Source organism: Tupaia chinensis, unplaced genomic scaffold (assembly GCF_000334495.1).
Source record: "Tupaia chinensis unplaced genomic scaffold, TupChi_1.0 Scaffold000311_2, whole genome shotgun sequence".
Classification (NCBI taxonomy): Eukaryota; Metazoa; Chordata; class Mammalia; order Scandentia; family Tupaiidae; genus Tupaia; species Tupaia belangeri.
The window spans coordinates 2,763,432-2,790,033 of NW_006159803.1; the positions used below are offsets into that span (position 1 = coordinate 2,763,432).

Genomic DNA, 26,602 nt, shown 5'->3' on the forward strand with positions numbered 1-26,602 from the left:
ATCGCCAACTCCGTTTAGAAAAACTCTCTACACATAAAAAAAAAAAAAAAGGAAAAAAACAGATGGTAACCATGCAATGTGTTTTCTCTGACATGGAGAACTGACCTTAGTGTGCTTTTTGTAAGGAAAATAAGAGTCAAGATGGGACAAAATCTTGAAACTTGCTCAAATATACCAACAGTATTTCCTCCAGTTCCTTTTAGTCTTTGAGCCTGGGAACTTAAACTTGAGTTTCATTCAGAAGACTAACATTCCAGTTTGTCTTATTACCAAACGTGTTTTGAATAGATGGAATTTTAAACCCTTTTTTCCCCCTTATGACTTTGACTTTTTTCATCTTGAATGATAGCTGGGTTTATTTTATTCTTTGTTCACAAGTTGTGCTGAGTTGAGTCTTTAAAATCTTTCCCTTTTTTTTGAATTTTTATGATTTTCATGATATATCCTCTCAGTAGTTAAAATAATTTTAATATTGGCCCCAAAAAGGTGCTAACTTCTAAGTGATTGTTTATAGATGTTTTTACTTTTATTTTTCTTTTTTTTGGAGAGGTTTTTGCTCTAGGGCATGTGTGCTTGCCAGAAAGACAGAGAGAGACATAGAGACAGAAAGCGAGAAATCACCCCCCACGGGGGATGACCACGCCACAATCCCTTCTCCTCCACTCTTCTCTTCGGATCTTGGGCGCGCATGCACATGCGCCTGGTGTGAGTTAAGCCGCTGGGTCTGGAACTTGAACTGCGGTCAACTACACGGGAGTCCAGCAACATAGCCATTACGCCAACTGCTGGTCCCACTTTTTTTTTTTTTCTTTTGTATAAAAATTTAGGCCAGGCTTGGGCTTCATTCATAAGACAGAGAAGGCCATTAGTGTTTTTGAAACAAGTGTGCTATGGTCAAAACTGTCCCTCAGAAAGATCAGTCTGGTGACTCTAAAGATTTACTGGACTGAAGAAGAGCTGGGAAGAAGTAGACAGTTATTGCAATAGTTCAAGTAAGGTATTAATAGGACCAAATAGGGTTATGGTAGTGGGAATGGAAAGGACAAGGGTAGAGAGAAAGACCCCCAGTAGAACATTGTGTCATAGGTGGAACTAGATATTGCAGGTAAAGGAGATTGGAGCCAGTTATGTTTCTGAGTTTTTGACTAGGGAGAATTGAACTGCTCTGTAGAGATTAGGTATAGAAATTTATAAAAAGTCCTGGGAACCAGCAGTTAGTGTAATGGCTATGTCGCTGGACTCCCACTTAGTCGACTGTGGCTTAAAACTCACGCCAGGCGCGTGAGCGTGTGTGCCCAAGATCCCGAGAGGAGAATGGAGGAGAAGGGATTGCGGCGTGACCATCCCCCCTGGGGGGTGATTTCTCGCTTTCTGTCTCTCTGTCTGGCGAGCACACGCATCCTATAGCGAAAACCTCTCCAAAAAAAAAAGTCTTAGTGAGTGATAAAGATGAGTTCATTTTGGGGGAATTTGACTATTTTTATTATTGGGTTATTAGAAAAACCATGATGCATTTTTGCATAGGAAAAAATGTGTCTGGACCAGCAGTTAGCGTAATGGCTATGTTGCTGAACCCCCATGTAGTCCACCACGGTTCGAGTCCCGGACCCAGTGGTTTAAACTCATGCCAGGCACATGTGCGTGCGTGCCCAAGATCCCGAGAGGAGAATGGAGGAGAAGGGATTGCGGCGTGACCATCCCCCCTGGGGGGTGATTTCTCGCTTTCTGTCTCTCTGTCTGGCGAGCACACGCATCCTATAGCGAAAACCTCTCCAAAAAAAAAAATCAATCAATAAATAAATGTGTCATGACTTTTCCCACAATCCAGATTGATGTGCCTCTAGCACCTGGAGGGGGATGTTGCAGTTTTATAAGGCGGACTTGTTTTGTTCTTCTACTCCAGTTTATATAGCCTAGTTATATCATATCCACATTAGACTTATGAACACTGAAGTGTAAAGGTCCAATTAAGAGAGAGAATGTGAGAGAGCAAGAAGAAAAAGAGTGAAGAAGGTACATGTAAGCACAATTTAGAATAATTTAGTCTTCCTTTCTTCTTTAAAACACACAGACACAAAGAAAAAAAACTCAAATTGAAGATGTGAGTTTGCTCTTCCCCCGTTGGTAGCATGAGTATCTCACCAGACTGAATGAATCTAGAGTTTAAAGATCAGAGTTGTGGGGGTGCCAGCAGGTGGTATGGTGGTTAAGGTATTTGATCCCACATGGCTGACAGTGTACTTCAAGTTCTGGACCCAGTCACTTGAAAAACAGGCTGAGCACGTGTGTATACCCAGAATCCCAAGAGGAGAATGGAGAAGGGATTATGACATGGCCATCCCTTGGGGAGGGTCAGTGTGATTTCTCAAATTCCCTCTCTTGTCTCTGTGTCTCCTCCCAGCAAGCACATGTGCCCTATGTGAAAAATCTAACAATAATTTTAGAAATAAAGATCAGAGTTGCTTTTGCTCTTTTTGTTTTTAACAGTGAAGTCTCTAAGTGCAATATAGCATGGATCCAAAGAAATTAGACTTTACGGGGAATGAAAAAGATCTCTCTCTGTGGTCCATATTTATTTCGTTTTTATTTTTCTGCTTATTTAAAATAGGTATATGAAAAAGTGCACAGATCCTAAGTGTGAATATATATATGTATATATATGTATATATACACATATATATATATCACGAAAAAATACATATTATGAAAAAAACTATGAATTTCAAAATGTTTTTGCACCAAATAAACTTGTAATTTAAGTCTATTTTCCATGAACTGTTTGAAGTCCCTTCATATTGCATAAATTATCTCAAAGTGAATATACCCATGGAACAATTAGGATAAGAATTTCTATTCAGCTATCTAGAAACCTTTTCTCATGCCCCCTCTAAATTACTGTTACCATGTTTTTCTTCAACATTTATCACTCTCCTAACTTTTTCTCTCTGTGTGTGTGTGTGTGTTTGAGAGACAGAAAAAGAGCTAGAGCACAAACATACACTAGAGAGGGTCTTACTGGGTCATGACACTCTTCCCTCAGCCTTCTGAGTGGCTGGAACCACAGGCATGTGCTACTAGCTTTTTTTTTTTTTTTTTTTTAGGAGGCTGGGAATCATACCTGTGTCTCCCATGTGGCTTCAGTCTGGTGGGCAGTAGTGTCCAAAGAGTATTACCATGTCTGGGCCTCACTCTCCTAACTTTCAACATTATAACTCATAACTAATAGTATTCAGAGCCACTATATAATTCACACTGCAAATTTTTATTGCTGTTGTTAACAGCAGGTTCTGACAGAGATAAACCAATAGAAAGTTATGCAGTGAGTTGTTTCCTTCACTCATGAACATGTCAATAAGCCAAAGATATAGCGTGGGGAATAGATAAACTACTTTCTCCAAAGCCTAGACTATGTGTTGGAGAGTTGTGGCAGTCTGGAAAAACTGGAGGGAGATTTTTATTTCATTGCGAAGGTCATTTGAATTCTAGGCTAATATTTTTTGAACTGGAATCTCCAAGCCAGAGGTTTTTTACCACAGGGGAGAGAGACAGAGAGGCATACAGACAGATAGCAGAGAGAGAGAGGGAAAGTGAGAAATTTCCTCCAAGGGGAATGGCCAGGCCACGATCCCTTCTCCATTCTCTTGGGATTTTTTGGCATGCACACACATGCGCCTGACCTGATTTTCAAGCTGCTGGGTCTAGGACTTCGACCCAGAAGTCGGCCATGTAGGATCCACATCTTAAACACTACACCACCTGCTGGCCTGCAGGGGGTTTTAACGAAGATAGTACCTACCTCTAGGGAGCATTGTGACTATCTGTGGAGGTATTTTTTAGTTGTGTGATGATTAGATATTTAGTGTTTGGGGTCCAGAAATGCTAGATATCTCACAGTGGTCAGTAACAAGGATTATCCCACATGCCAAATGGTTTTAGAATGTCATACTGGCCACTCATACAATTTGGAAATAATGTCTTTACTTATTTTAAATAGAACTTAATTTTGTTCTACATGTAGACCAAAATATTTTTGCATTATAGTAATATATGGTACATTTTCTAGGACTATAATATTGTGTAAATTGAGGAATTGCCAGTTGAAGGCTTGATTTTTACCAAATGACCAGGATACTGATGGGGAGGGAGTAAGTTATAGTGGTTAAGAGTACACATGAGGATTTGATTTCCAGTGTTTTTACTTTACCAGCTGTCTACACTTTGGCAAGTTGTTCAACCTTTGTTATCCCTGCCTTTTTAACTATAAAATACAATAATGCCCATTTTGTGTTGTCAGAATTAAGTGAAATGTGATATATTAAACATTTAAGCACTTTGCCTGGTGTAATAGCTTTTAGTGTAAGGATCTGGTTTGAGAATTGCTTTCAAATTCTAAGATCAACAGAAACTACTGTCTATATAAAACTGATATTAAAAATGTTAATGAACCAGGTCACAATGATTACCATTACAGAAAGGACTTGCTAGCCTTCAGTTATTTGTATGTTAGGGATGGTACCCAATAGGTCAAGGTGAGTCTGATTCTTCATTGCTATGTATATAAAGGGTTACTTGTGTAACTAGTTTAGAGATAAATGAAGCAAGTGCCAGTAATTATATGGTATAAAAAGAATCTTAGCCCAGTCAGAAAGACTAAGAAAAATTAATTTTGAGAATAACCTATTACACATGGAATCAATTAACTCTTGACTACATTACTGATATCCTTGTAAGGGTAAAAGTCTGTTAATGACAAAGTAGAACCTTAGAGAAACCCGAGATAAATTTTTGTTCAGTCCTTATAGCTGAGACAACGCAAATTAATATTTTGCAGTTATGTAGCAAAATTCAGCCTTGTTCTTAATACCTTTTATCAAATTCACTGAAGTAGAATTAATTTTGCAATTTGCAAATTGAGTATCACCGAAAGAAGAATTTACCACATTACTTAGCCTGTCTATCTCACCTTTCATATCATAGGCTTATGAATTCAAAAAATGCTAAGTGCTGGGGCCAGCAAGTGACATGATAGTTAAGGTGCTGGACTCCCACATGGCAGACTGCAGTTCAAGTCCTGGACCTAACAACTTGCTCTCCATCCTCATCTCTCCTCGTCTCTCTCTGGTCAAATTAAAACATAATAACAAATAAAATTAAATTAAATCATTATTTTTTAAAAAACCTGTGTGCCTGCTGTTTTATAGCAGGTATTATCGTTGAATAGTTTATAGTCTTGCTATAGAGGAGGGTAAAACATCAAGCACATTGATAGTTAAAGTGTTTCACCTTGCAGACCTCTGGTGAGAGATTGCTATGGATTTAGAAGTTGTTCATCTCAGGCAAACAAATACAGGAGTTGATGGCATATGGCAAAAAATTTTTTTCTTCACGGAAGCTAGCAAAAGGAGACAGAAAGGGAATACAAGGTGAGAGAGATGGTTTATCACTATCCTTTCCATTCAAGATGTATTTTTCAAATAACAAGTATATATTTAGGGTTCACTATGTATATAGTACTTTGTTGATGATGGGAAAAAATATGAAAGAGTAATAACTTTGGTCTCTGTCCTCAAGGAACTGATGTTCATAATTAGGATGAGATTCATTTAAAATAAGGACAGAACTTTTACCTGACAATTCCCTTTTCTTCTTTTTGCCTAGATAAGATAGTTTCCTGAAGGATTTTTTTAATACACAAGAGACCTATATTCTTCTATTTATTTACTTATTTTTTTAAAGTGTTATTCTGGGGCTAGCAGGTGGCATGGTGGTTAAGGTAACTGCATCCCACATGAACAACTGTACAGATTGAGTCTTGGACCAGGTGGCTTAAAAAACACCTGGCGCTTGTGTGTGCATGCCCAAAATCCTGAGAGGAGAATAGAGGAAAAGGGACTGTAGCATGGCCATCCCCACTGAGGGGTACTTTCCCACTTTCCTTTCTCTCTCCAGCGAGTGACATATCCTACAGCAAAAAATTTAAAACAAACAAATGAAAAAAACTTTATACTCAAAGCTTTCAAATATTTACCCCCCAGAAAGAAAACAGTATAATGAACCCTACCCCTCATATTCACCCAGAATCAACAGTTACCATCATTTTGTCGTTCCTGTTTGGTTGATCCCTTCTTGTTTTCTTTTTTCCTTTCTTTTTTTTTTTTAATATATTGTTTATTTATTTATTATTCCCATGAGTTTTGCCAGAGAAAGTGGGAGAAGGAGAGTTAGAAAGCAAGCTGCCAGGTCCAGGACTCAAACCACAGTTGACCATGTGGGAATTCCAGCACCTTAACCACCACGCCACCTGCTGGTCCCTTCTTTTCTCCTTTCTTTTCCCTCCCTCCTTCCCTCTTTCTTTCCTTCTTCTTTCCTCTCTTCCATCCTTCTTTTCTCCCTTTCTTCTCATGCTCTAGCATTTTAAATCAAATCTATGGCATTGTACATTTTTATTCCAAACTGTTTTATAATATTTTGTAAAATGTTATAACATTAATACATTATATACTATAATAAGCCTAACCATCCTCTGACGATGGCCATTTTCACTGTTTATTGTTGAGAGCTTGTAAGTAATGCTTTCTGAAATATACATACAAGCCTATATCTTTTTCACTTTTTTTTCCCTTAATTGCCAGAGGATGCATGACCTCACTAGAATGACAAGGAGGGTGAAAGGAAAATGAGGAAACAGCACCCCCTTCCACCCCCGCCCCTGCCTTGTGAGAGATGATCATGCCTCAGTCCCTTCTCCATTTCTTGATCCTGTTGGGATTTGGGCCTACATGCATGCATTTATACCTTTGTGATTTATTTGTTTTTTAAGAGGGATTTTTGCTATAGGGTACATGCATTCACTGGAGAGAGAGAGAAAGACAGAGAAACAGAAAGCGAGAAATCACCCTCCAGGGGGGATGGCCATGCTGCAGTCCTGTCTTCTCCATCTCATCTTAAGACATTGGGTACACACGCTTGCATGCCTGGTGTGAGTTTCAAGCCACCAGGTCCAGGACTCAAACCACGGTTGACCATGTATGAGTTCATTAACATAACCATTACGCCATCTGCTGGTCGTTGCCCTTGTAGTTTTCAAGTCACTTGCACTGTGCAGTTAGTTATGTGGGATCTGGCTCCTTTAACCACTTGACCATGGGGCCAGGGTTCTTGTTTTTGAAAAGGTTTTTACCATAGGGCGCATGCGCTCGCCAGACAGACAGAGAGACAGAAAGTGAGAAATCACCCCCACAAGGGGGATGGCCACGCTGCAATCCCTTCTCCTCCAGTCTCCTCTCAGGATCTTGGGCACGCACGCACATGCACCTGGCGTGAGTTTTAAGCCACCGGGTCCAGGACGCAAACCGCGGTCGACTACATGGGAATCCAGTGACATAGCCATTACACTAACTGCTGGTCCCAGTATCTTATATTTTTAAAAATTTTTTACATGCATTTGAAAATTATTAGTGAATCTGGGCATATTTATTCTTTCTTTTCTTTTTTTTCTTTTTTTTTTTTTTTTTAATTTTCCAGAGGCAAAGGGCATGTGGGCTTGCCAGAGAGACATGGGCAGAGAGAGAGGGAAAGTGGGAAAGCATTCCCGATGAGGAAGCCACAGCACAATCCTTTCTCCTTTATTTCTCCCTGCTTTTGCGATTTTGCACACATGCACACACATGGTCAGCACATGCCCAGTGCATTTCTTAAGCTGCTGGTCCAGGATGCAAACTGTGAGGTCGGCCAGGTGGGATCCAGCTACCTTAACCATGTTGCCATGGGCTGGTCTGGCATATTATTCTTATTATTGACCATTTGTATTTCTTCTTTTCTGAGTTTAGGCTGATATTTCATAAAAATCATGTTTACTTTTTCATTTCCTTATTAAAAAGCCAGAGCGGAGCCAGCAGGTAGCATGGTGGTTAAGGCACTAGACTTCCACCCGGTGACTGGAGTTTGAGTTCCACACCTGGCGGCTTGCTTCCTCACTTTCTTTCTCTCCCTCCTTCTCTTCTAGTGAGTACACATGCCCTATAGCAAATAAAAAAATAATAATAATGATAAAAAAAGCTAGAGAGTCTTTTCTTTCTGTTTCTGGTTTTTAAGACACTTCATAATTTGACTCAAATCTATTTTTCCTTCTTTTTTATAAAAAAAAGTATTTTTAAAAATTTTATTTATTATTATTTTTTATTTAGACCAGAGAGAGAGTGAAAGTGATAAAGCAAGCTGCTAGGTCCAGGACTAGAACCTCAGTCAACAATGTGGGAGTCCAACGCCTTAACCACCATGCCACCCGTTGGCCCCATCAAATCTATTGTTTTACTTAATGTTGTCCAGCAAGAGTCACTCTACTTGAAAAAGGAGTATTTCCTCATTCATAGATCTCATTCTGTTTTTTTAATTGTATTCATTTTAGCAATGTTTTACCTTTTTTCCCCCTATCAAATCATTATGAGAATCCGTATAACCAATCCTGTGACAAGTTCTCTGGGCTTCATCTCTTTTCTCTTACTTGAATTTGCATGGTACCTCCTTCTTTCTACCACTAGGTTCAGTAGCAAATTATAGGCTGCTTTGCTGTGTTGTTATCAAGCACCTACTGTGTACAAGACCATGGCTATATACGTGTGTACAGAGTGTAGTTTCTGTCCTTGAGTAGTTTATAGCATAGTAATGATAGCGATGATGTATTTCCAGTTCTTCTTTTTTAATTATTTATTTTTAAAATTTTATTTATTCATTCGTTTGTGTTTGACCAGAGAGAGGCATACACAGAGGTTGGTGGGAGGGAGTGAGAAAGCAAGTCACCAGTCCAGGACTCAAACCGTTGTCAGCCATGTGGGGATGTCCAGTTCTTTAACCACCACACCACCTGCTGGTCTCAGCATTTCCACTTCTTTGCTTATTCATGAAGTTGGACTTCTTTTTTATATACATGTGCACATAGGGAACATGCACACATTTTTATGTATCTATATTTTTATATATCCCAAACTAGTTTGTAAAATCATTGAAGTGTAAACCATGTGTGATATTTCTCAATTCCTTTGAACACTTATTTCTGAACATGTAGCTATTGCTAACGTACATACATGCTCTCTTGGTGTAGTAGGGGAAATTGGAGGCTGTAGAGTTACAAAGCTGACCTTGAAGCCTTAGGAACTAACTGTATAGTGTTGAAAGTCATTTTGCCACTTTCAGACATTTCATACTCATCAATATCTGTTTTGTAAGGTTTCATGTGGGTTAGATGAGATAATATATATTAAGCAGCTGGCATAATGGCTGTTACACTATAAGCATTCATTAAAAAGTACTTCGTTAAAAGGTACCCACCCTATGGCAGAAAAAAAAAAAAAAGGTACTTCCTAGGGACCAGCAGTTGGAGTAATGGTCAATCCCCGGGGTCTAATGGCTATGTCGCTGGACTCCCATGTAGTCGACTGTGGTTCGAGCCCTGGACCCGGTGGCTTAAACTCACAGTGGGCGGAGGGAACCCGCAGTTAGCGTAATGGCTATGTCGCTGGACTCCCATGTAGTTGACCGCGGTTCACGTCCCAGACCCGGTGGCTTAAAAAAACTCACGCCGGGCGCATGTGCGTGCATGCCCAAGATCCCGAGAGGAGAATGGAGAAGGGATTGCGGCGTGACCATCCCCCCTGGGGGGTGATTTCTCGCTTTCTGTCTCTATGTCTCTCTCTATGTCTCTGTCTCTATGTCACCCTATAGCGAAAACCTCTCCAAAAAATAAACTCACAGTGGGCGCATGTGCGTGTGTGCCCAAGATCCTGAAAGGTGAATGAAGGAGAAGCGATTGTGGCGTGGCCATCCCCTCTGGGTGGGGGTGATTTCTCGCTTTCTGTCTCTGTATTTCTGGTGAACGTACACGCCCTATAGCAAAAAACCTCTCAATGGCAAAAAACCCCCCAAAAAAAAAAAAAAAAAAGGTGCTTCCTATAGTTATGTATTTATTCTAATACTTTATAATTAGTTTAACTTCTGAAGTGAGAAACTGCTTCAACAACCTTTTATTTCTCTAATGCCTTTCATTTAAGCAGTTATAAAATTCTTGGTTTATTTCAGTGATCTTTACAATTTAATGTAGCCTTTCCTTTTAATCATCATTGAAACTATAACAATAAATACATTTTATATTGTGGCTTCATATATCTTATATTTATATAGATAGAGATATCTGAAACGCATTTCATTGTGTGCTGCACTCTGATATTTTTGGGCTCCTGTTCTTTTTTTTTTTTTTTAAGAGAATGAGACATCTGCTCCAGAGTCTTCATTCTTTTTTTTTTTTTTTAAGAGAATGAGACATCTGCTCCAGAGTCTTCATTCTTTTTTTTTTTTTTTAAGAGAATGAGACATCTGCTCCAGAGTCTTCATTCTTTTTTTTTTTTTTTAAGAGAATGAGACATCTGCTCCAGAGTCTTCATTCTTTTTTTTTTTTTTTAAGAGAATGAGACATCTGCTCCAGAGTCTTCATTCTTTTTTTTTTTTTTTAAGAGAATGAGACATCTGCTCCAGAGTCTTCATTCTTTTTTTTTTTTTTTAAGAGAATGAGACATCTGCTCCAGAGTCTTCATTCTTTTTTTTTTTTTTTGGAGAGGTTTTTCACTATAGGGCGCGTGCGCTCGCCAGAAAGACACAGAGATAGAGAGAGAGAGGGAAACTGAGAAAGCACGCCACCAGATCCGGGACTCGAACTGTGGTCAGCCATGTGGGAGTGTCCAGCACCTTAGCCACCACGCCACCTGCTGGTCCCTGGCTCCTGTTCTATATCATTAAGAAAAGCTGGTCACAGCCATTAAAACTGATTTCACAATAGTTTGAAACACATTGGTCTAGACTTTTGGGATTTGTAAAATTTGAACTACCAGTGAACAGGAAGATATATGTGTGAAAGTTTGTAATGAAATAAAAAATAGAGATAAAAATAAGTGATCTGGGCTTGAGTATCTCCATTAATTATACATGGTTATATTTCTTTATTCTCATTCTGAAGGAAGGAATGCTCAGTTGTGCATATTCTAGAGCTGGTATAGGATGAGTTTACTCATTGGGTGGGGCAGAGCTTTCCACCTTGCAAGGTAAGAATTTCTCAACCACTTTATGTGCATACTTTTTTTAGAACAGAAACATGGATTAAAAGGCAGTAGTGGGCCAGCACGTAGTGTGGTAGTTCAGGCACTGGATTCCTACATGGCCGACTCCATGGTTCAAGTCCTGGAATCAGTAGCATGTGTGCATGTATGCCCCAAATCCTGAGAGGATAGTGGAGAAGGGATTGTGGTAAGGCCATTCCCACTCTCTCTGTTTCTCTCCAGTGAGCACATGTGCCCAGTGGCAAAAATCTTTAATTGAAAAAAAATAAATAAAAGGTAATAGCCTAACTCTCAAAGAGAGACTTGAGTAAGCAACTTTCTTGGGCTGGCTCTGAGGTGCAGCCATAATGCCCTATTCAAAAGAAACTGGATCCCTGGGAACCAGCAGTTAGCGTAATGGCTATGTCACTGGACTCCCATGTAGTCGACCGTGGTTTGCGTCCCGGACCCGGTGGCTTAAAACTCACGCCGGGCGCATGTGCGTGCGTGCCCAAGATCCCAAGAGGAGAATGGAGGAGAAGGGATTGCGGCGTGACCATCTGTCCTGGGGGGTGATTTCTCGCACATGACCTGGCAGCTTGAAAATCTCTCTGGACCTGTGTACATGCATGCCCCAAATCCTGAGAGGACAATGGAGGTAAAGGGATTGTGGCATGGCCATGCACCCTAGGGAGTAATTTCTAGTGAGAAATCACTCTCTGTCTCTCTGTGTCACTGTCTCTCTAGCGAATGCCCGCACCTATAGCAAAACTAAAATAAAATAAATTTAAAAAAAGGAAGAGCAATGGAATGACTCCCCTGATCTATTGGGTTGTCAGGAAAGTTATGACAGATTTTTGCATAGAAAAACACGTTAGGACTTTTCTGATGATCCAATAAATTCAGCCTCATTAATTACCAATGTTATGTTAATTTCAGGAAAATATTTTTATTTTGTCTTCATCCGATTTTTCTTTATTCATAATAGAACACACATATGCACACATGAGTGGGAAAGGAGAGTACCTTTCACGGGGTTTGGTCACACTCCAGTCTCCTTCCTCCAGTCATCCAGCCTATCAGAATTCGAGCATCCCCACGCATGCCTGGTATGTTCAAGGCTGACCTGCCCAGGCATTTCAACCTCAGTTGCCACATGGTATCTGGCTTCTCTTGAGCAGCACATTACCACTGTGCCACAGAGGCAGCCTCCAAGACTATTTTTTTTTCTTGGAGAGGTTTTTACTATAGGTAATGTGGTGCGACCAGGTCTGGGACTCGAACTGCGATCGACTACATAGGTGTCCAGTGATGTAACTGCTATGCCATCTGCTGGTCCCTCCAAGATGATTTTTGTAACCTTTTTTTTTTTGGAGAGGTTTTTGCTATAGGGTGCACGCGCTCACCACAAAGACAGAGACAGAAAGTGAGAAATCACCCCCCCAGAGGGGATGGCCATGCCACCATCCCTTCTCTTCCATTCTCCTCTCAGGATCTTGGGCATGCATGCACACACGCCTGGCGTGAGTTTAAGCCACCGGGTCCAGGATTCGAACCACGGTCGACTACGTGGGAGCCCAGAGACATAGCCATTATGCTAACTCCTGGTTCCAACAAAGCATTTTTATACTTGATTTTAGTCAAAAGACTGAGAAACAATGAAAAAATTTTAAGGTGCACACAGTTCCTTCCCTTAATATGGTATGTGATGTTCTTCAGAAGAGATGTATCAACCTTAGTGCCCCTTGCTGCAGTGCTCACAACCTTTTATTTTATCCCTACGAGAGGAGTAAATTATTACATGATATGAGGGAGCAGAGATGGTGCGAAAATTGTTTTCCTCATTTAAGGGATTTTCTTGCTAATCTCTAGAACACTAGACCCTTGTCGTCCTACTTGAAATATGTCTTTTCGGAGGGACCAGCAGTTGGCATAATGGCTGTGTCACTGGACTCCCATGTAGTCGACCGCAGTTTGAGTCCCAGACCCGGTGGCTTAAATTCACACCGGACGCGTGTGCGTGCGTGCCCAAGATCCCGAGAGAATGGAAAAGAAGGAATTGCGGCGTGGCCATCCCCCTGGGGAGTGATTTCTTGCTTTCTGTCTCTCTGTCTTTCTGGTGAGCGCATGCGCCCTATAGCAAAAATCTCTTAAAAAAAAAAAAAAGAAATAATGTCTTTTACTAGTCTCCTGCTACCCACTCCATACCTCTTGCCTTACTGCCACTGAGCTTTCTTTTTAAATTTTTTTAGGTTTTCGTCATAGGGTATGTGTTCTCACCAGAGACAGTAAGAGAGAAAGTAAGAAATCACCCCCCAGGGGGATGGCCACACTGCAGTCCCTTCTCCTCCATTCTCCTCTCCAGATTTTGGACACACATGCTCATGTGCCTGGCTTGATTTTCAGGCCACCAAGTTTAGGACTTTGAACTGTGGTCAGCTACGTGGGATTCCAGACCTTTATCACCCACACCAACTGCTGAACTCCTACGTATCTTTAAGAATGAGTTGAAGCGAAGGACCAGCAGTTGGCGTAAAGGCTATGTTGCTGGACTCCCATGTAGTCGACTGTGGTTTAAGTCTTGGACCCAGTGATTTAAACTCACACCAGGGACATGTGCGTGTCTCTCTCTGTCTTTCTGGTGAGTGTACATGCCCTATAACAAAAACCTCTCAAAAAAAGAGAATGAGTTGAAGTGGGCCAGCAGGTGGCATAGTGGTTAAGGGACTAGCTCACACATGACCAACTCCATGGTTTGAATCCTAGATCCAGTGGCTTGAAAAACATGCTGGGTGCATGTACATATGTGCCCAAAATCCTGAGAAGAGAATGTAAAAGGAATTGCAGAGTGGCATTCTTCTTTGTGGAATGATTTCTCACTTTCTCTCTTGCTCTCCAGCAAGTGCATTCACTCTATAGCAAAAAAAAAAAAAAAGAAAAAGAAAAAATAGTTGGGATACTCTGGTAAAGTTTATTCTGTTTAAAAGTTCCTTGTTTTTTTCCATCTAATCCCAATGCAGGTTCTCTGTAGAGAGGAAGAGTTAATCAAACCTTAATTTTTATTTGTTTTTGTACATTTTTAGATTCTTTTCTCCCTTCCTTAGGACTTTTGTTAAAGTTCTTACTCTAAAGATAGTTATATAGGTTTTTTCTTAGTGGGAAATATATTTTGGTAAAATAGCATAGAACATTCACCTTCAATAATCCTGTAGTAAAGGTAAGTAAAATCTGCTTTCAGTATACTTCATTTTTTTCTGTTCAATAATATGTTTCTGTTTTGAGAGTCTGAATAGATATGTCCTACAAAGTTTGCAGTAGCCTTGACTAATTTTTAAATGTATTTCAGCTCATGGAATGCTGTGTAAATGCCCTGGTGACATCATTTAAAGAGACTATCTTAGCGGAATGCCAAGGCATGATCAAGCGAAATGAAACTGAAAGTAGGTAAAACATTACATAAAATCATAATCCTTTTAGAGGGTATCTTTGAAGCAAACCACTTAATAAATTGCTGTTAGATCATTCTGTGAGGCTATAATATATTTGTGCTTCATCTTTTTAAACTTTTTTTACATTTTAATTTATTAGTAGAGAGAAAGGGAAAGTGAGAAAGTACTGTCAGGTCTGAGACCTGAACCGTGGTTGGTCATGTGGGAGTCCAGTGCCTTAACCACCACGCCACCTGCCGGGCTGCCATAATATATTTGTAAGAGTGAACTGTGCATAAAGGATATGATAAAAACAGGGCTGGCCCTATAGCTCAGTGGTTAAATGCTATGTACTGGGAGACAGGTCCCTTGTGGCTGACTAGGGTTCAGATTTTGGCCACAACCCCAGCTTGAAAAAACATGTTGTGCACATATGCACGCTTGTCCAAAAGCCTGATGGGATGGAGAAACTGAGGAAAAAGGATTGTGGTCATGCCCCATTGGGAGGTTCTCTTTCTCTCATTGGGAAGTGCACCCTCTGGTAAAAAAGAAAGAAAAGTAAATAAAATTTAAAAATGATAAAATAACAAAAGTACTGTCAAGGAATTTACAAATTTGATTTTTTTTTTTTTTTGGAGAGGGATTTTTACTGTAGGGTGCATGCGCTCACCCAAGAGATAGAGACAGAGAGACAGAAAGTGAGAAATCACCTTTTGGGGGATGGGCATGCTTCACTTTTCTCTCCTTCATTCTCCTCTAAGGGTTTTGGGCATGCACGCACATGTACCCAGCATGAGATTTAAGCCACAGGATTTGGGACTCAAACCATGTTGACTACATTCAGCAATGTACCCATTACACCTTCTGCTGGTCCCACAAATCTGAATTTTTTGTTTTAAAGAATTTTTTAAAAATTTATTTAGTTGTATTTATTCATTTCTTTTTTAATATGACCAGAGAGATACACAGAAAGAGAGAGGGAAAGTGAGAAAACAAACCACCAGGTCCGGTACTCAAACCTTGACGAGCCATGTGGAAATATGCAGCGCCCTAACCACCACACCACCTGCTGGTCCGCAAACCTGAATTTTTAAGCATTTTTTTCCCCTTTAGGTATCAAGACCTATATGTATGTGTGTGTAATTTTCTTCCTTCTTTTTTTTTTTTTTTTTTGTCAAAAGTAAAATCTGTACTCACATAAGGACCAGGTGGTGGCTTTGTGGTTAAGGTAGGTGGATCCCACGTGCCCAGCTATGAGGTTTGAGTCCCAGACTATGATGGCTTAAAGGACACACCGGGTACATGTGCACGCATGACCAAAATTCAAAGAGATAAGTGAAGGAGAAGGCACTGGGGCGTGGCCGTCTTCCATGGAGGGTGCTTTCTCTCTCTCTGGTGAGTGCATGCACCCTCTAGCAATTTAAAAGCCAAAAGGGCTGATTTAAATTGTGAACATACAGTATAGGGTAGAAGTAGGTTTTTGGCTTTGATATTAAACATTACAGTGAATCTTTTTAAGAAATAATAAAACACTCCATGTTAATAATCTTTGTCCCCTCCCCCAAAGTATTTTAGTATTTAATATTTCTAAAGCATTGGGACCAGCACGTGGTGTGGTGGTTAAGATGCTGGACATGGCTGACCACATGGCTGACCATGGTTTGAGTCCCGTACCTGGTGGCTTACTTTCTCTCTCTCTGTCTATCTCTGGTCAAATTAAAATAAATAAATGAATAAATAAAATTAAATAAAAATAATTCTTTAAAAAATATTTCTGAAGCATCTTTTTTTATTATTTAAATATTTTCTTAACACAGATATACTTTGAGAGGTAGCAAGTATATAGCAAAAATTTTTAAAAATGTGCTATTTACTACCCCAAGATAACCACTTCTAAGACTCTAGATTTTAGAGTGTCTAAAAGCAAGGTCTCATTTAATCTCTGCTTGCATTTAAAGTACAGTATTTCTTCTCTCTCTTTTTCTTAAATTTTGCCAGAGGGTGCATATATATAGCAGAGAGAGACAGAGATACAGTGAGAATAAGAATGCCTCCCCCTCCAGGGGGTGTGGTAATGCTACCATGTACCCTTCTCTTTTTTTTCCATCCTGTCTTGATTCTGGGTATACATATACATATGCCTGGTATGTTTTTCTTTTTTTAAAAAGAATTCCTTTATTTAGCTATATTTACTTATTTCAATTTGACCACAGAAGGACAGAGAGACAGAAAGAGAAAGTGAGAAAGCAAGCTGCCAGGTCCAGGACTTAAATTGTAGTCTTCCATGTGGGAGTCCAGCACCCCTAACCACCATGCCAACCTGCTGGCCTGCCTGATGTGTTTTTCAAGCCTGGTGTGTTTTACAAGCCACTGAAGCTGCATAGTCAGCCATGTAGAATCTGGCTTCCTTAACCACCAGGCCACAGGATCAACCCAAGTATTTATTTCAGTTAATTTAAGTTTATACACTCTTTAGAAATAAAACCAGCTGCTTGGGGCCAGCAGATGGTGTAGTAGTTAAGGTGCTGGACTCCCATATGGCCAATTGCAGTTTGAGTCCCAGACCTGGCAACTTGCTTTCTTACTTTCTCTTTCTCTCTCTCTGGTCAAATTAAAAAAAAAAAAAAAAAAAAAAAAAAAAACCAAAAACATAACAAATACAATAATTATTTTTAAAAAAATACAGGTGCTCATTGGCATAAGTCAAATACTTGAACTCTATTAGGTCATTGGGAAAGTCATGACATATTTTTCTATGCTGGTCTATGCCCGTCTCAGTAGAGTTATGTCCAATCCATGTTGGACTCCCGTCCAAAGGATTTCTTTAGTAGTAACCAGTACTGTGAGGTAGAGCTACTGTGAAGGCCAATTGAACACTGTAACATAAGAAAAAATGCTTTGTAAATCGAAAAATTCTTTATGAATTCAGTTTTTTTTCTTTTTAATTGCAAGAGGTCATGTGCGTTTGCCAGAGGGAAGGAGAGGAGGAGGGAGAGAGAAAGCACATCCTAGTGGAATGTGGTCACACTCTAATTCCTTTTCCTACATTTTCCTATCCTGTCAGGATTTGGCGTGTATACACATGCATGTGCCCTGTGTGCTTTTCAGGCTGTTGGGGGCAGGATTTCAACTCTATTCAATCATGTGTGATCTGGATTTCTATGTATAGCTCTTAACCTCTGTGGTGTGGGACTGACCCTATGGAGTTAGTTCTGTATTATCATTTTCTAATACACTTGTTTTGGATTTTTGCCTTAGGTCATTTGTATACACCAGAGTGGGACAAACAGATACAGTGAGAGAGAAAGTGAAAAATCATCCTCCAGAGGGAATGGCCATGCGGCAGTTCGCTCTCCTCCTTTCTCCTTCCTCTTGGGATTTTGGGCATGCATGCATACATGGCCCAGTGTGAGTTTCAAGCTGCTAGCTCCGAGACTCAAATCACAGTTAGCCATGCAGGAGTCCCGCGCCTTAACCACTATGCCACCTGCTGTCCCCAGTAAAGTTCTTTTATATTCATTACCAGTGAATGTTTTTGCCCATTAATTGTGGTTATGTATTTAACATTGCAACTACTTTATGAAATGTACTAATCTTCAGAGTAAACTTTTGTACTTCTTAGAATTTATGAAAAAAAAAATGTCATCAGGACCAGCAGTTAGCATAAGGGCTATGTCACTGGTCTTCTATGAGGTTGACCGTGGTTCGAGTCTCGGACCTGGTGGCTTAAACTCAAACCGGGCGCGTGTGCTTGCATGCGTGCCGAAGATCCTGAGAGAGAATGGAGGAGAAGGGATTGTGGCATGGCCATCCCCCCTGGGGGGTGATTTCTCGCTTTCTTATCTCACTGTCTCTCTCTGTCTGTCTGGTGAGCGCACGCACCCTATAGCAAAAACTTCTCCAAAAAAAAAAAAAGTCATCATATTAGGGTTCAAATGACTCACCTTTATAATAGCTGAGTTTTGCAGTTTATGATTACTTTAAATTACATTAAAAAACATTAATTTGGGGCCAGCCCCATAGCCTAGTGGTTAAGGGAGCTAGATCTCACATGATTGACCATGATGCGAATCCCAGCCCCAGCAGCTTGAAAAACATACTGTGCGTGGGCCAGCTGGTGGTATGGCAGTTAAGGCAGCCTAATCCAACATGGGTGTCTGCATGGTTCAAGTCTCAGACCCAGCAATTTGAAAAACAGGCCAAATGCATTTATGTACATGCCCAAAATCCTAAAAGGAGAAACGGAGGTGAAGGTATTATGGTATAACCATTCACCATGTGGGGATGCTTTCTTACCACTTCCTTCTCTTCTTTATCTCTGGTGAGTGCACATGCCCTCTAGAAGAACTTAAAAAATAAATAAGAAAGAAAGAAAAACACACCATATGCATGTGTGCACATGCCCAAAATGCTGAGAGGATGGACAAATGGAGATTGTGGCTTGATCTTGCCCTGTGAGGGTGCTTTCTCCATCTCCTTGTCTCTCTGTTTCTTTGTGGCAAGTACCTGTATTCACTGGGAATTAAAAAAAAAAAAAATAGAGGGGCCCGCAGGTGACATATGGTTAAGGTGCTAGACTCCCACATAGTGGACCATGGTTCGAGTCCTGGGCTTGGCAGCTTGCTTTCTCAGTCTCTTCTCTCTCTGGTCAAATTGAAGAATAATAATAAATAAAATTATATAATTCTTTAAAAAATAGGATACTTTTTGTTAAACTTAGAAGGTAGATTAGGAAGTCCTACTTACCATAACAACTAAAATAATTATACTCACAGAATACCATTAATGTTATAAACTTCCGGCTAATATTTCTCCATGTTTTTCTATCACATGCATTTTATGCTATAAATCAGTCAAGATGTAATAAATAAAGCGATTATATGAGTGTGTTCTGTCTTTTCAGAATTACATTTGATGTTTTCCTTGATGGACAAAGTTCCAAATGGGATAGAGCCCATGTTGAAAGACTTAGAGGAGCATATCATTAGTGCTGGCCTGGCAGACATGGTAGCAGCTGCTGAAACGATTACTACTGTAAGTTTTCTTTTGTAGTAGTGATAGACGTTCACCAAGGTTATTTTTAAAATGCAGGTTCAGGTATTTGAAATCATAACCAAAGTGGCAAAATAGTAATACTGGGACATCTTTTATTTTTAAGAAGAAATTTTTCCAATTTTAAAGCTGTAGTCTTTCACTAAAATTATATTTATATTTTCTCCTGTTTGCAGTATTCTTTTCTTTTTAGAAAACTCAAATTAAATATTTTGTTTCTAGGACTCTGAAAAATATGTTGAGCAGCTACTTACACTATTTAATAGGTTTAGTAAACTTGTCAAAGAAGCTTTTCAAGATGATCCACGGTTTCTCACTGCACGAGATAAGGTATGTATATCTGTATAATAACACATTGTATTAGACGTATTACTTTAGGGGCCAGCATGTGGTGTGGTGGTTAAGGCACTGGACTGCCACAAGGGTCACCACGGTTTGGGTCCCAGGCCTCGGTGGCTTACTTTCTCGCTTTCCTCCTCTCTATCTCTCTTTTTGTCTCTCTCTCTGATGGGTGCACATGTCATCTATTTTAAAAATAATAATAATAGATACAGTTTTGTTTTTTGTTTTTCTTTTTTCTTTTTTTGGAAGAGGTTTTTGCTATAGGGCACGTGCACTCGCCAGACAGACAGAGAGAGAGACAGAAAGCAAGAAATCACCCCCCATGGGGGATGGCCATGCTGCAATCCCTTCTCTTCCATTCTTCTCTCGGGATCTTGGGCACGCATGCACACGCGCCCCGTGTGAGTTTAAGCCACCGGGTTCGGGACTTGAACCGCAGTCAAACACATGACCAGTGACATAGTCATTACGCTAACTGCTAGTCCCTAGATACAGTTTTTTTAAAGTATTAGTGTAATAATTTACTTTTTTTGTTTGTTTTTAGAGGTACGAATGCCCTCCAGAGAGAGAGAGACAGGCACAATGAGAGTTAAAGTGAAAAATCATCCCCCGGGCGGTTGGCCATGCCACAATTCCTTCTCCTCCTGGATCTTGGGCATGCACGCACAGAGGCTTGATATGATTTTCAAGCCACCTGGTCCTGGATTGAAACCACGATTGGCCATGTGGGAGTTCAGCGACATAACTGCTATGCCATTTGCTGGCCCATAATTTACTTTTAATAAACATTTCATCATTATGCTATTAAGTAACATTAAAAGTAACTCAAATTTTCATCAAGAGAGAGCAGCTGTAATTATACTTGACTTGCTATGTGTTTTTATAAGAATTGAATGTCCTGGGGCCAGCAGGTGATATGGTGGTTAAGGTACTAGACTCCCACATAGCTGATTGCAGTTTGCGTCTTGCACCTGGCAGCCCTTTCCCACTTTCCCTTTCTCTGTCTCTGGTCAAATTTAAAAATAATAATAATAAAAAATAAAATTAAATAAATAAATTTTTTAAAAAGGATTGGGTACCCTTGTAATGTATAATTTAGTTAGAAAGGTGCTTTCTTCCTCATTATTTCAAAAAAAATTTTTTTTAGAGAGAGATTTTTGCTATAGGGGGTGTGCATTTGTCGTAGAGACAGAGAGAAACAGAGAGAGAGAAAGTGGGAAATTATCCCCTGTGGGGAATGACCACTCCACCGTCCCTTCTCTTTCATTCTCCTCTTGGGATTTTGGGCACACACACACACACACACACACACATGCACCTTCCATGAGTTAAAAGTCACCAGATCCAGAAACTGAGCAATGGTTGTCCATGTGGGAGTCCAGCATCATAACTACTATGCCACCTGCTGGCCCCAGTCTACTGTTTTAAAATGCTGCTGAGGGGTCGTAAGATGGCATGGTGGTTAAGGTGCTGAACTCCTGCATGACTGACTGCAGGTCAAGTTCTGGAATGGGCGACTTGCTTTCTGTCTATCTGTTTTTCTCTTGCTAGTCAAACTGAAGAATGATGATGATAATAAAATAAATCTTTTTTAAAAATACTGCTGATAGATCATATAATATGGGGATTGACCATTGTCTTCAGATAATCCTTTAACAAGGATTGAGTGGAATGCTGGTATGAGAGCCTGATTGGAATAGTTTTCAAATAAGAATACACAAAAGGGGGGCCAGCAAGTGACATGGTGGTTAAGGCGCTAGACACTCCCACATAGCCAATCATGGTTCAAGTCCCGGACCTAGGGACTTACTTTCTCTCTCTCTCTCTCTCTCTCACTCTGTGTGTGTGGTGTGTGTGTTTCTCTCTCTTTTTTTTTTTTTTGAGAGGTTTTTACTATAGGGCGCGTGCACTGGCGAGACAGTCACAGATAGACAGAAAGCGAGAAATCACCCCCCCTGGGAGGATGGCCACACCGCAGTCCCTTCACCTCCATTCTCCTCTCGGGATCTTGGGCATGCACACACACGTGCCCGGCGTGAGTTTTAAGCCACCAGGTCTGGGACTCGAACCGAGGTCGACTATGTGGGAATCCAGCGACATAGCCATTATGCAAACTGTTGGTCCCTCTGTGTCTCTCTCTCTCTGGTCAAATTAAAAATAAATGAATGAATAAATAAAGTTAAAGAAATAATTCTTTAAAAAATTACTAAGAATGCACAAAAGGAATTAGAGACAATGATTTAGGTAATTCTTCTAGGGGTTTTAAAAGAGGGAGAGAAATGAGGCATTAGGTGAAGGTGGGCAATCCTGAGACAATCTGTAAGATGTAAAATTACTGAGGTTCCAGAATGGAGAGGGAATACTTGATGTCGGGTCATTGGAAAAGTTATGGTGCATTTTTACATGAAATAATATATTATGACTTTTCAGACGAACTGATAGAAATGAGAAGAGAATTCTGATGGCCTTGGTTTGCTCAGTCAAATAAGAGACCACATCATTAGCTGAGTTTGGGGAGAAGGTACTAAAACGTTGTCTAGGAAAGTGGGAGACTGAGAGGACAAGAGAAAATGGCATGGTTGCCAGGCAGCATTAAGACCCACTTGAGAATACTGATAATTATATCATGATAAATACTGACAATTATATCATGTCAGGCCAGGTATGCCATTAAAAATAAATATTTATATTTTTAAGTATTTTTTAAAGTATAGTAATTTATCTATGTATGTTTTTGAGTTAATTTTATTTATTATTATTACTTTTTAATTTGACCAGAGAGAGAGCAAGAGAAGGAAAGTGAGAAAGCAAGCGCCACGTCTGGGACTCGAATCACAGTTGCCTAAGTGGGAGTCCAATGACTGAAGCACCACACCATCTGCTGGCCCCTATTTTTAATATTTAAAGTACACAGATAAGGGCCAGTAGGTGACGTCGTAGTTAAGGCCTGGACTTTCAAATTGCCAAATGTGATTTGAGTCCCAGACTTGGCGGCTTGCTTTCTCACTTTCCCTTTCCTCTCTGTCTCTCTCTGGTTCAATTTTAAAAATAATAATAACAAATAAAATGAAACAGATAATTCTTTTAAAAATATTAAAAATAATGTTAATATTTCATTTCATATTATTTTTTTGCAGGCATATAAAGCAGTTGTTAATGATGCTACTATATTTAAACTTGAATTACCTTTGAAGCAGAAAGGGTAAGCTTTTTAAAATCCTATTTTTCAAAAACTTAAATTTTTGGAATTTATTACATGTTAAGTATGCCTGTTACCCTGTCACACTATTAGTATGTTTTTTGTTGTTATTTTTAAGACTTTTGCTTTTTTTGGCTATTATAAAGACTCTCAGTTTATAGTTTTGTAATAAGTTGTATCTTTTTATGAAAAAAATGTTAATTTTTTATGTACAAAAATAAATTTGTTCCTAATATTTTATAATCTCTCCTTGATTGGTTTTCCCACATTAGTCACTAAAGTTAATATTCTGTTACCCATAAAAGCATAGAAAATCAGTCAGCACAATAATATAAAAAAGGAAATTAATTTCAATGTAAATTTTAATATTATGATTTTAAAATATTGATCTCTCATTTGTTATATGAATTTGCTTGAACTAATTATAGTTTTTAGAAAATCTTAAAATTTAGGGACCAATAGATGGTATAATGATTATGTCGCTGGACTCCCACGTGGTCGACCATGGTTTGAGTCCCGGACCTGGCAGATTGAAACTCATGCCAGGCACATATGGTGTGCGTGACCAAGATCCTGAGAGGAGAGTGGAGGAAAGGAGACTGCAGTGTGGCCATCCCCCATGGGGGGTGATTTCTCACTTTCTGTCTCTCTGTTCTCTTTGTCTCTCTGGTGAGTGCACATGCCCTATAGCATACATCTCTCTATTGAAAAAAAAAAAGAAAAATTTAAAATTTAATAATATGAAATAGTCATCTGAGCCAGATATATAATACTTTTAAAGTAGTACTAAATAGCAATGAAAGTTAATTGAAAATAGTCTTTTGATATAGTTTCTAGCTGAGAATTACTACTTTAAAGAAATTATATATGTAATTCTGAGATATTTGGGGGGGAAATGATTTTTTAAAATTATTTAACTTTATTTATTTGTGTTTTAATTTGACCAGAGAGGGACAGAGTGACAGGAAGAGAGGGAGAGTGAGAAAGCAAGCCACCAGGCCTTGGATTTGAACCGTGGTCAGCCATGTGGGAGTACAGCACCCTTAACCACCACACACCTGCCGCCCCCCAAAGCTTTCTTTTTCAATTACTTTATCTAACTTTTATTTATTCTTATTTATTTCAATTTGACCAGAGAGGAACAGAGAGAGATGGAAAGTGAGAGAGCAAGCCACTAGGTCCGGAACTTGAACCATCATGTGGGAGTTCAGCATCCTTAATCACCATGCCACCTGCCCACCTGCCAGCCCCAGTGTTTTTTTTTTTTTTTTTTTTAAGAATGTTCTTTTCCTTAAAACATGTGCGCTCGCCAGAGAGAGAGAGAGAATGAGAGGGAACGTGAAAAATCATCCCCAAGGGGAGATGGTTATGCCTCAGTCCCTTCTCCATTCTTATTCATGGTTTTTCAGAAGTCTTTTGCAGGAATCTGAATAAAGTCTTTTAAAAATCATGGCAAGGTCAGCACTAGATTGAAGCAAAGAGGTACCTAGAGTACAATTGTGAGGAAGGTTCTCTGAGGATCCTCCAAATACAAGGCTGACCCTTATGGATCCTAAGAGTAAGTGCCTATATAAATTCTGCCCCCTAGAAATCTTGCTTACTCATCCTAGTCCCAGCTCTGCTCACTGGAATATTCAACACAGGAAATTAGTTTGTCAGGACCAGTAACAGTAATATCCCAAAAGGAGACTGGAGAAGGGACTGCAGCATGGCCATCCCACTGGGGAGGTAATTTGTCACTTCCTTTCTCTCTGTCTCTCTGATGAGCACACACACCCTACTGCAAAAACAATACTTAAAGGGACCAGCATTTGGTGTAATGGTTACGTCGCTGAACTCCCACATGAAAGACCCATTTGAGTCCTGGACCTGGGCTTCCTCCAAGAGGAGAAAGGAGGAGAAAGGATTGTGGTGTATCCATCTTCTCTGGGGGGGTGATTTTTTGCTTTCTCTCCCTCTGTCTCCTCTATATCTCTGATGAGTGCACACCCCCTGTACCAAGAACCCTTAAAAAAAAAAAAAAAAGAAATTAGTTTGTGAAAATTGATTTTAGAAAAAAATAATGAAAATATTGTTTTTCATTAACTGCTTTTGATTTTGTTTTTTAGGGTGGGATTAAAAACTCAGCCTGAATCAAAATGCCCTGAACTGCTTGCAAATTACTGTGACATGTTGCTGAGAAAAACACCATTAAGCAAAAAACTAACCTCTGAAGAGATTGAAGCAAAGCTTAAAGAAGTGGTACATAATTTTTTTTGTATTTCTACCTTATTTTGATTTTGTTTTACTTCTTTGTGATAGTAGCAATAAAACATGTGTCTGTAAGCAACAGATGTTACCAAGTTTTACAGTGCAAGTCTCTGAAGGGCAGTTGTTTTTCTAACTTGAAAACTTTTTTTTGCAATAAGATGCATTCATTCGCTGGAGAGAGATGTTGAGAGGGAAAGTGAGAAATCATCCCCTAAGGGAGGATGGCTACTGTAGCCCCATCTTTTCCATTCTTCTGTCAAGATTTGAGCATACACACACATGTGCCCAGCATGATTTTTCAAGCCACAGGGTCCAGGACTTGAACCATAATCGGCCATGTGGGAGTCCAGCACCTTAGCTACTAAGCTGCTATTTGCTGGCCTCCCCTTTTTTTTGGAGAGGTTTTTTGTTTGTTTGTTTTGCTGTAGGGCATGTGTGCTTGCCAGAAAGACAGAGAGAGTCAGAGAGACAGAAAGCAAGAAATCACCCACCACAGGGGATGGCCATGACACAATCCCTTCTCCTCTCGGAATCTTAGGCATGCACACACACACGCCCAGTGTGACTTTAAGCCACCAGGTCTGAGACTGGAACTGCGGTCGGCTACGTGGGAGTCTAGCAACATAGCCATTACGCCAACTGCTGGTCCCTTTATGTATTGTTTTTTCAGTAGGGTGTGTATGCTCGTCAGAGAGACAGAAAGAAAGAAAGTGACAAATTACCTCCCCGGTGGGATAACCATGCTACAGTCCCTTCTCCAGTCTCCTTTTGGGATATTAGGCATCCACACACATGAGCCTGGCATGAATTCCGTTCCACTGGGTCTGGGACTCGGACTATGGGGATCCAGCACCTTATCCTCTATGTCACTTGCTGGCCCCAACCTAAAAACTTTTATTCTACAGCTGCCTGAAAGAAAAATACTGTTTATTCCTTCCCCTTTCTTGATTTGATCAATTGATTGATTGGTTGCTAGAGGGCATGTGCACTCACCAGAAAGAAACAGAGAGAGAAGGATAGGAGAAAGCACCCCTGAGAGGAATGATCGCACTATGTAACCTCTTCTCCTTTATCTCTCCTTCCTTTCAAGATTTTGGGCATGCACACAAATGTGCTTGCTTATTTCTCAAGCCACTGGGCCTGGCGCTTGAACTATGCAGTCAGCCATGTGGCATCCACTGCCTAACCACCCCATCATAGAGATGGCCCAGAGGTTTTTTAGGCAATTAGATTCTAATTCTTTTTTT

The 26,602-nt window shown here is 39.9% G+C and overlaps 1 protein-coding gene across 1 annotated transcript in view; it reads left to right on the forward strand.

The window, feature by feature from the left end:
- The window catches only part of CUL5 (cullin 5), a 79,843-nt gene that overhangs the window by 37,557 nt on the left and 15,684 nt on the right, over positions 1–26,602 (forward strand). Inside the window, exons 8-12 of the mRNA XM_006151046.3 lie at positions 14,431–14,524; positions 19,416–19,546; positions 19,787–19,894; positions 23,044–23,108; positions 25,214–25,346. Of these exons, the coding sequence (XP_006151108.1) occupies positions 14,431–14,524; positions 19,416–19,546; positions 19,787–19,894; positions 23,044–23,108; positions 25,214–25,346 (531 nt within the window). The remainder of the gene's footprint in view (positions 1–14,430; positions 14,525–19,415; positions 19,547–19,786; positions 19,895–23,043; positions 23,109–25,213; positions 25,347–26,602) is intronic.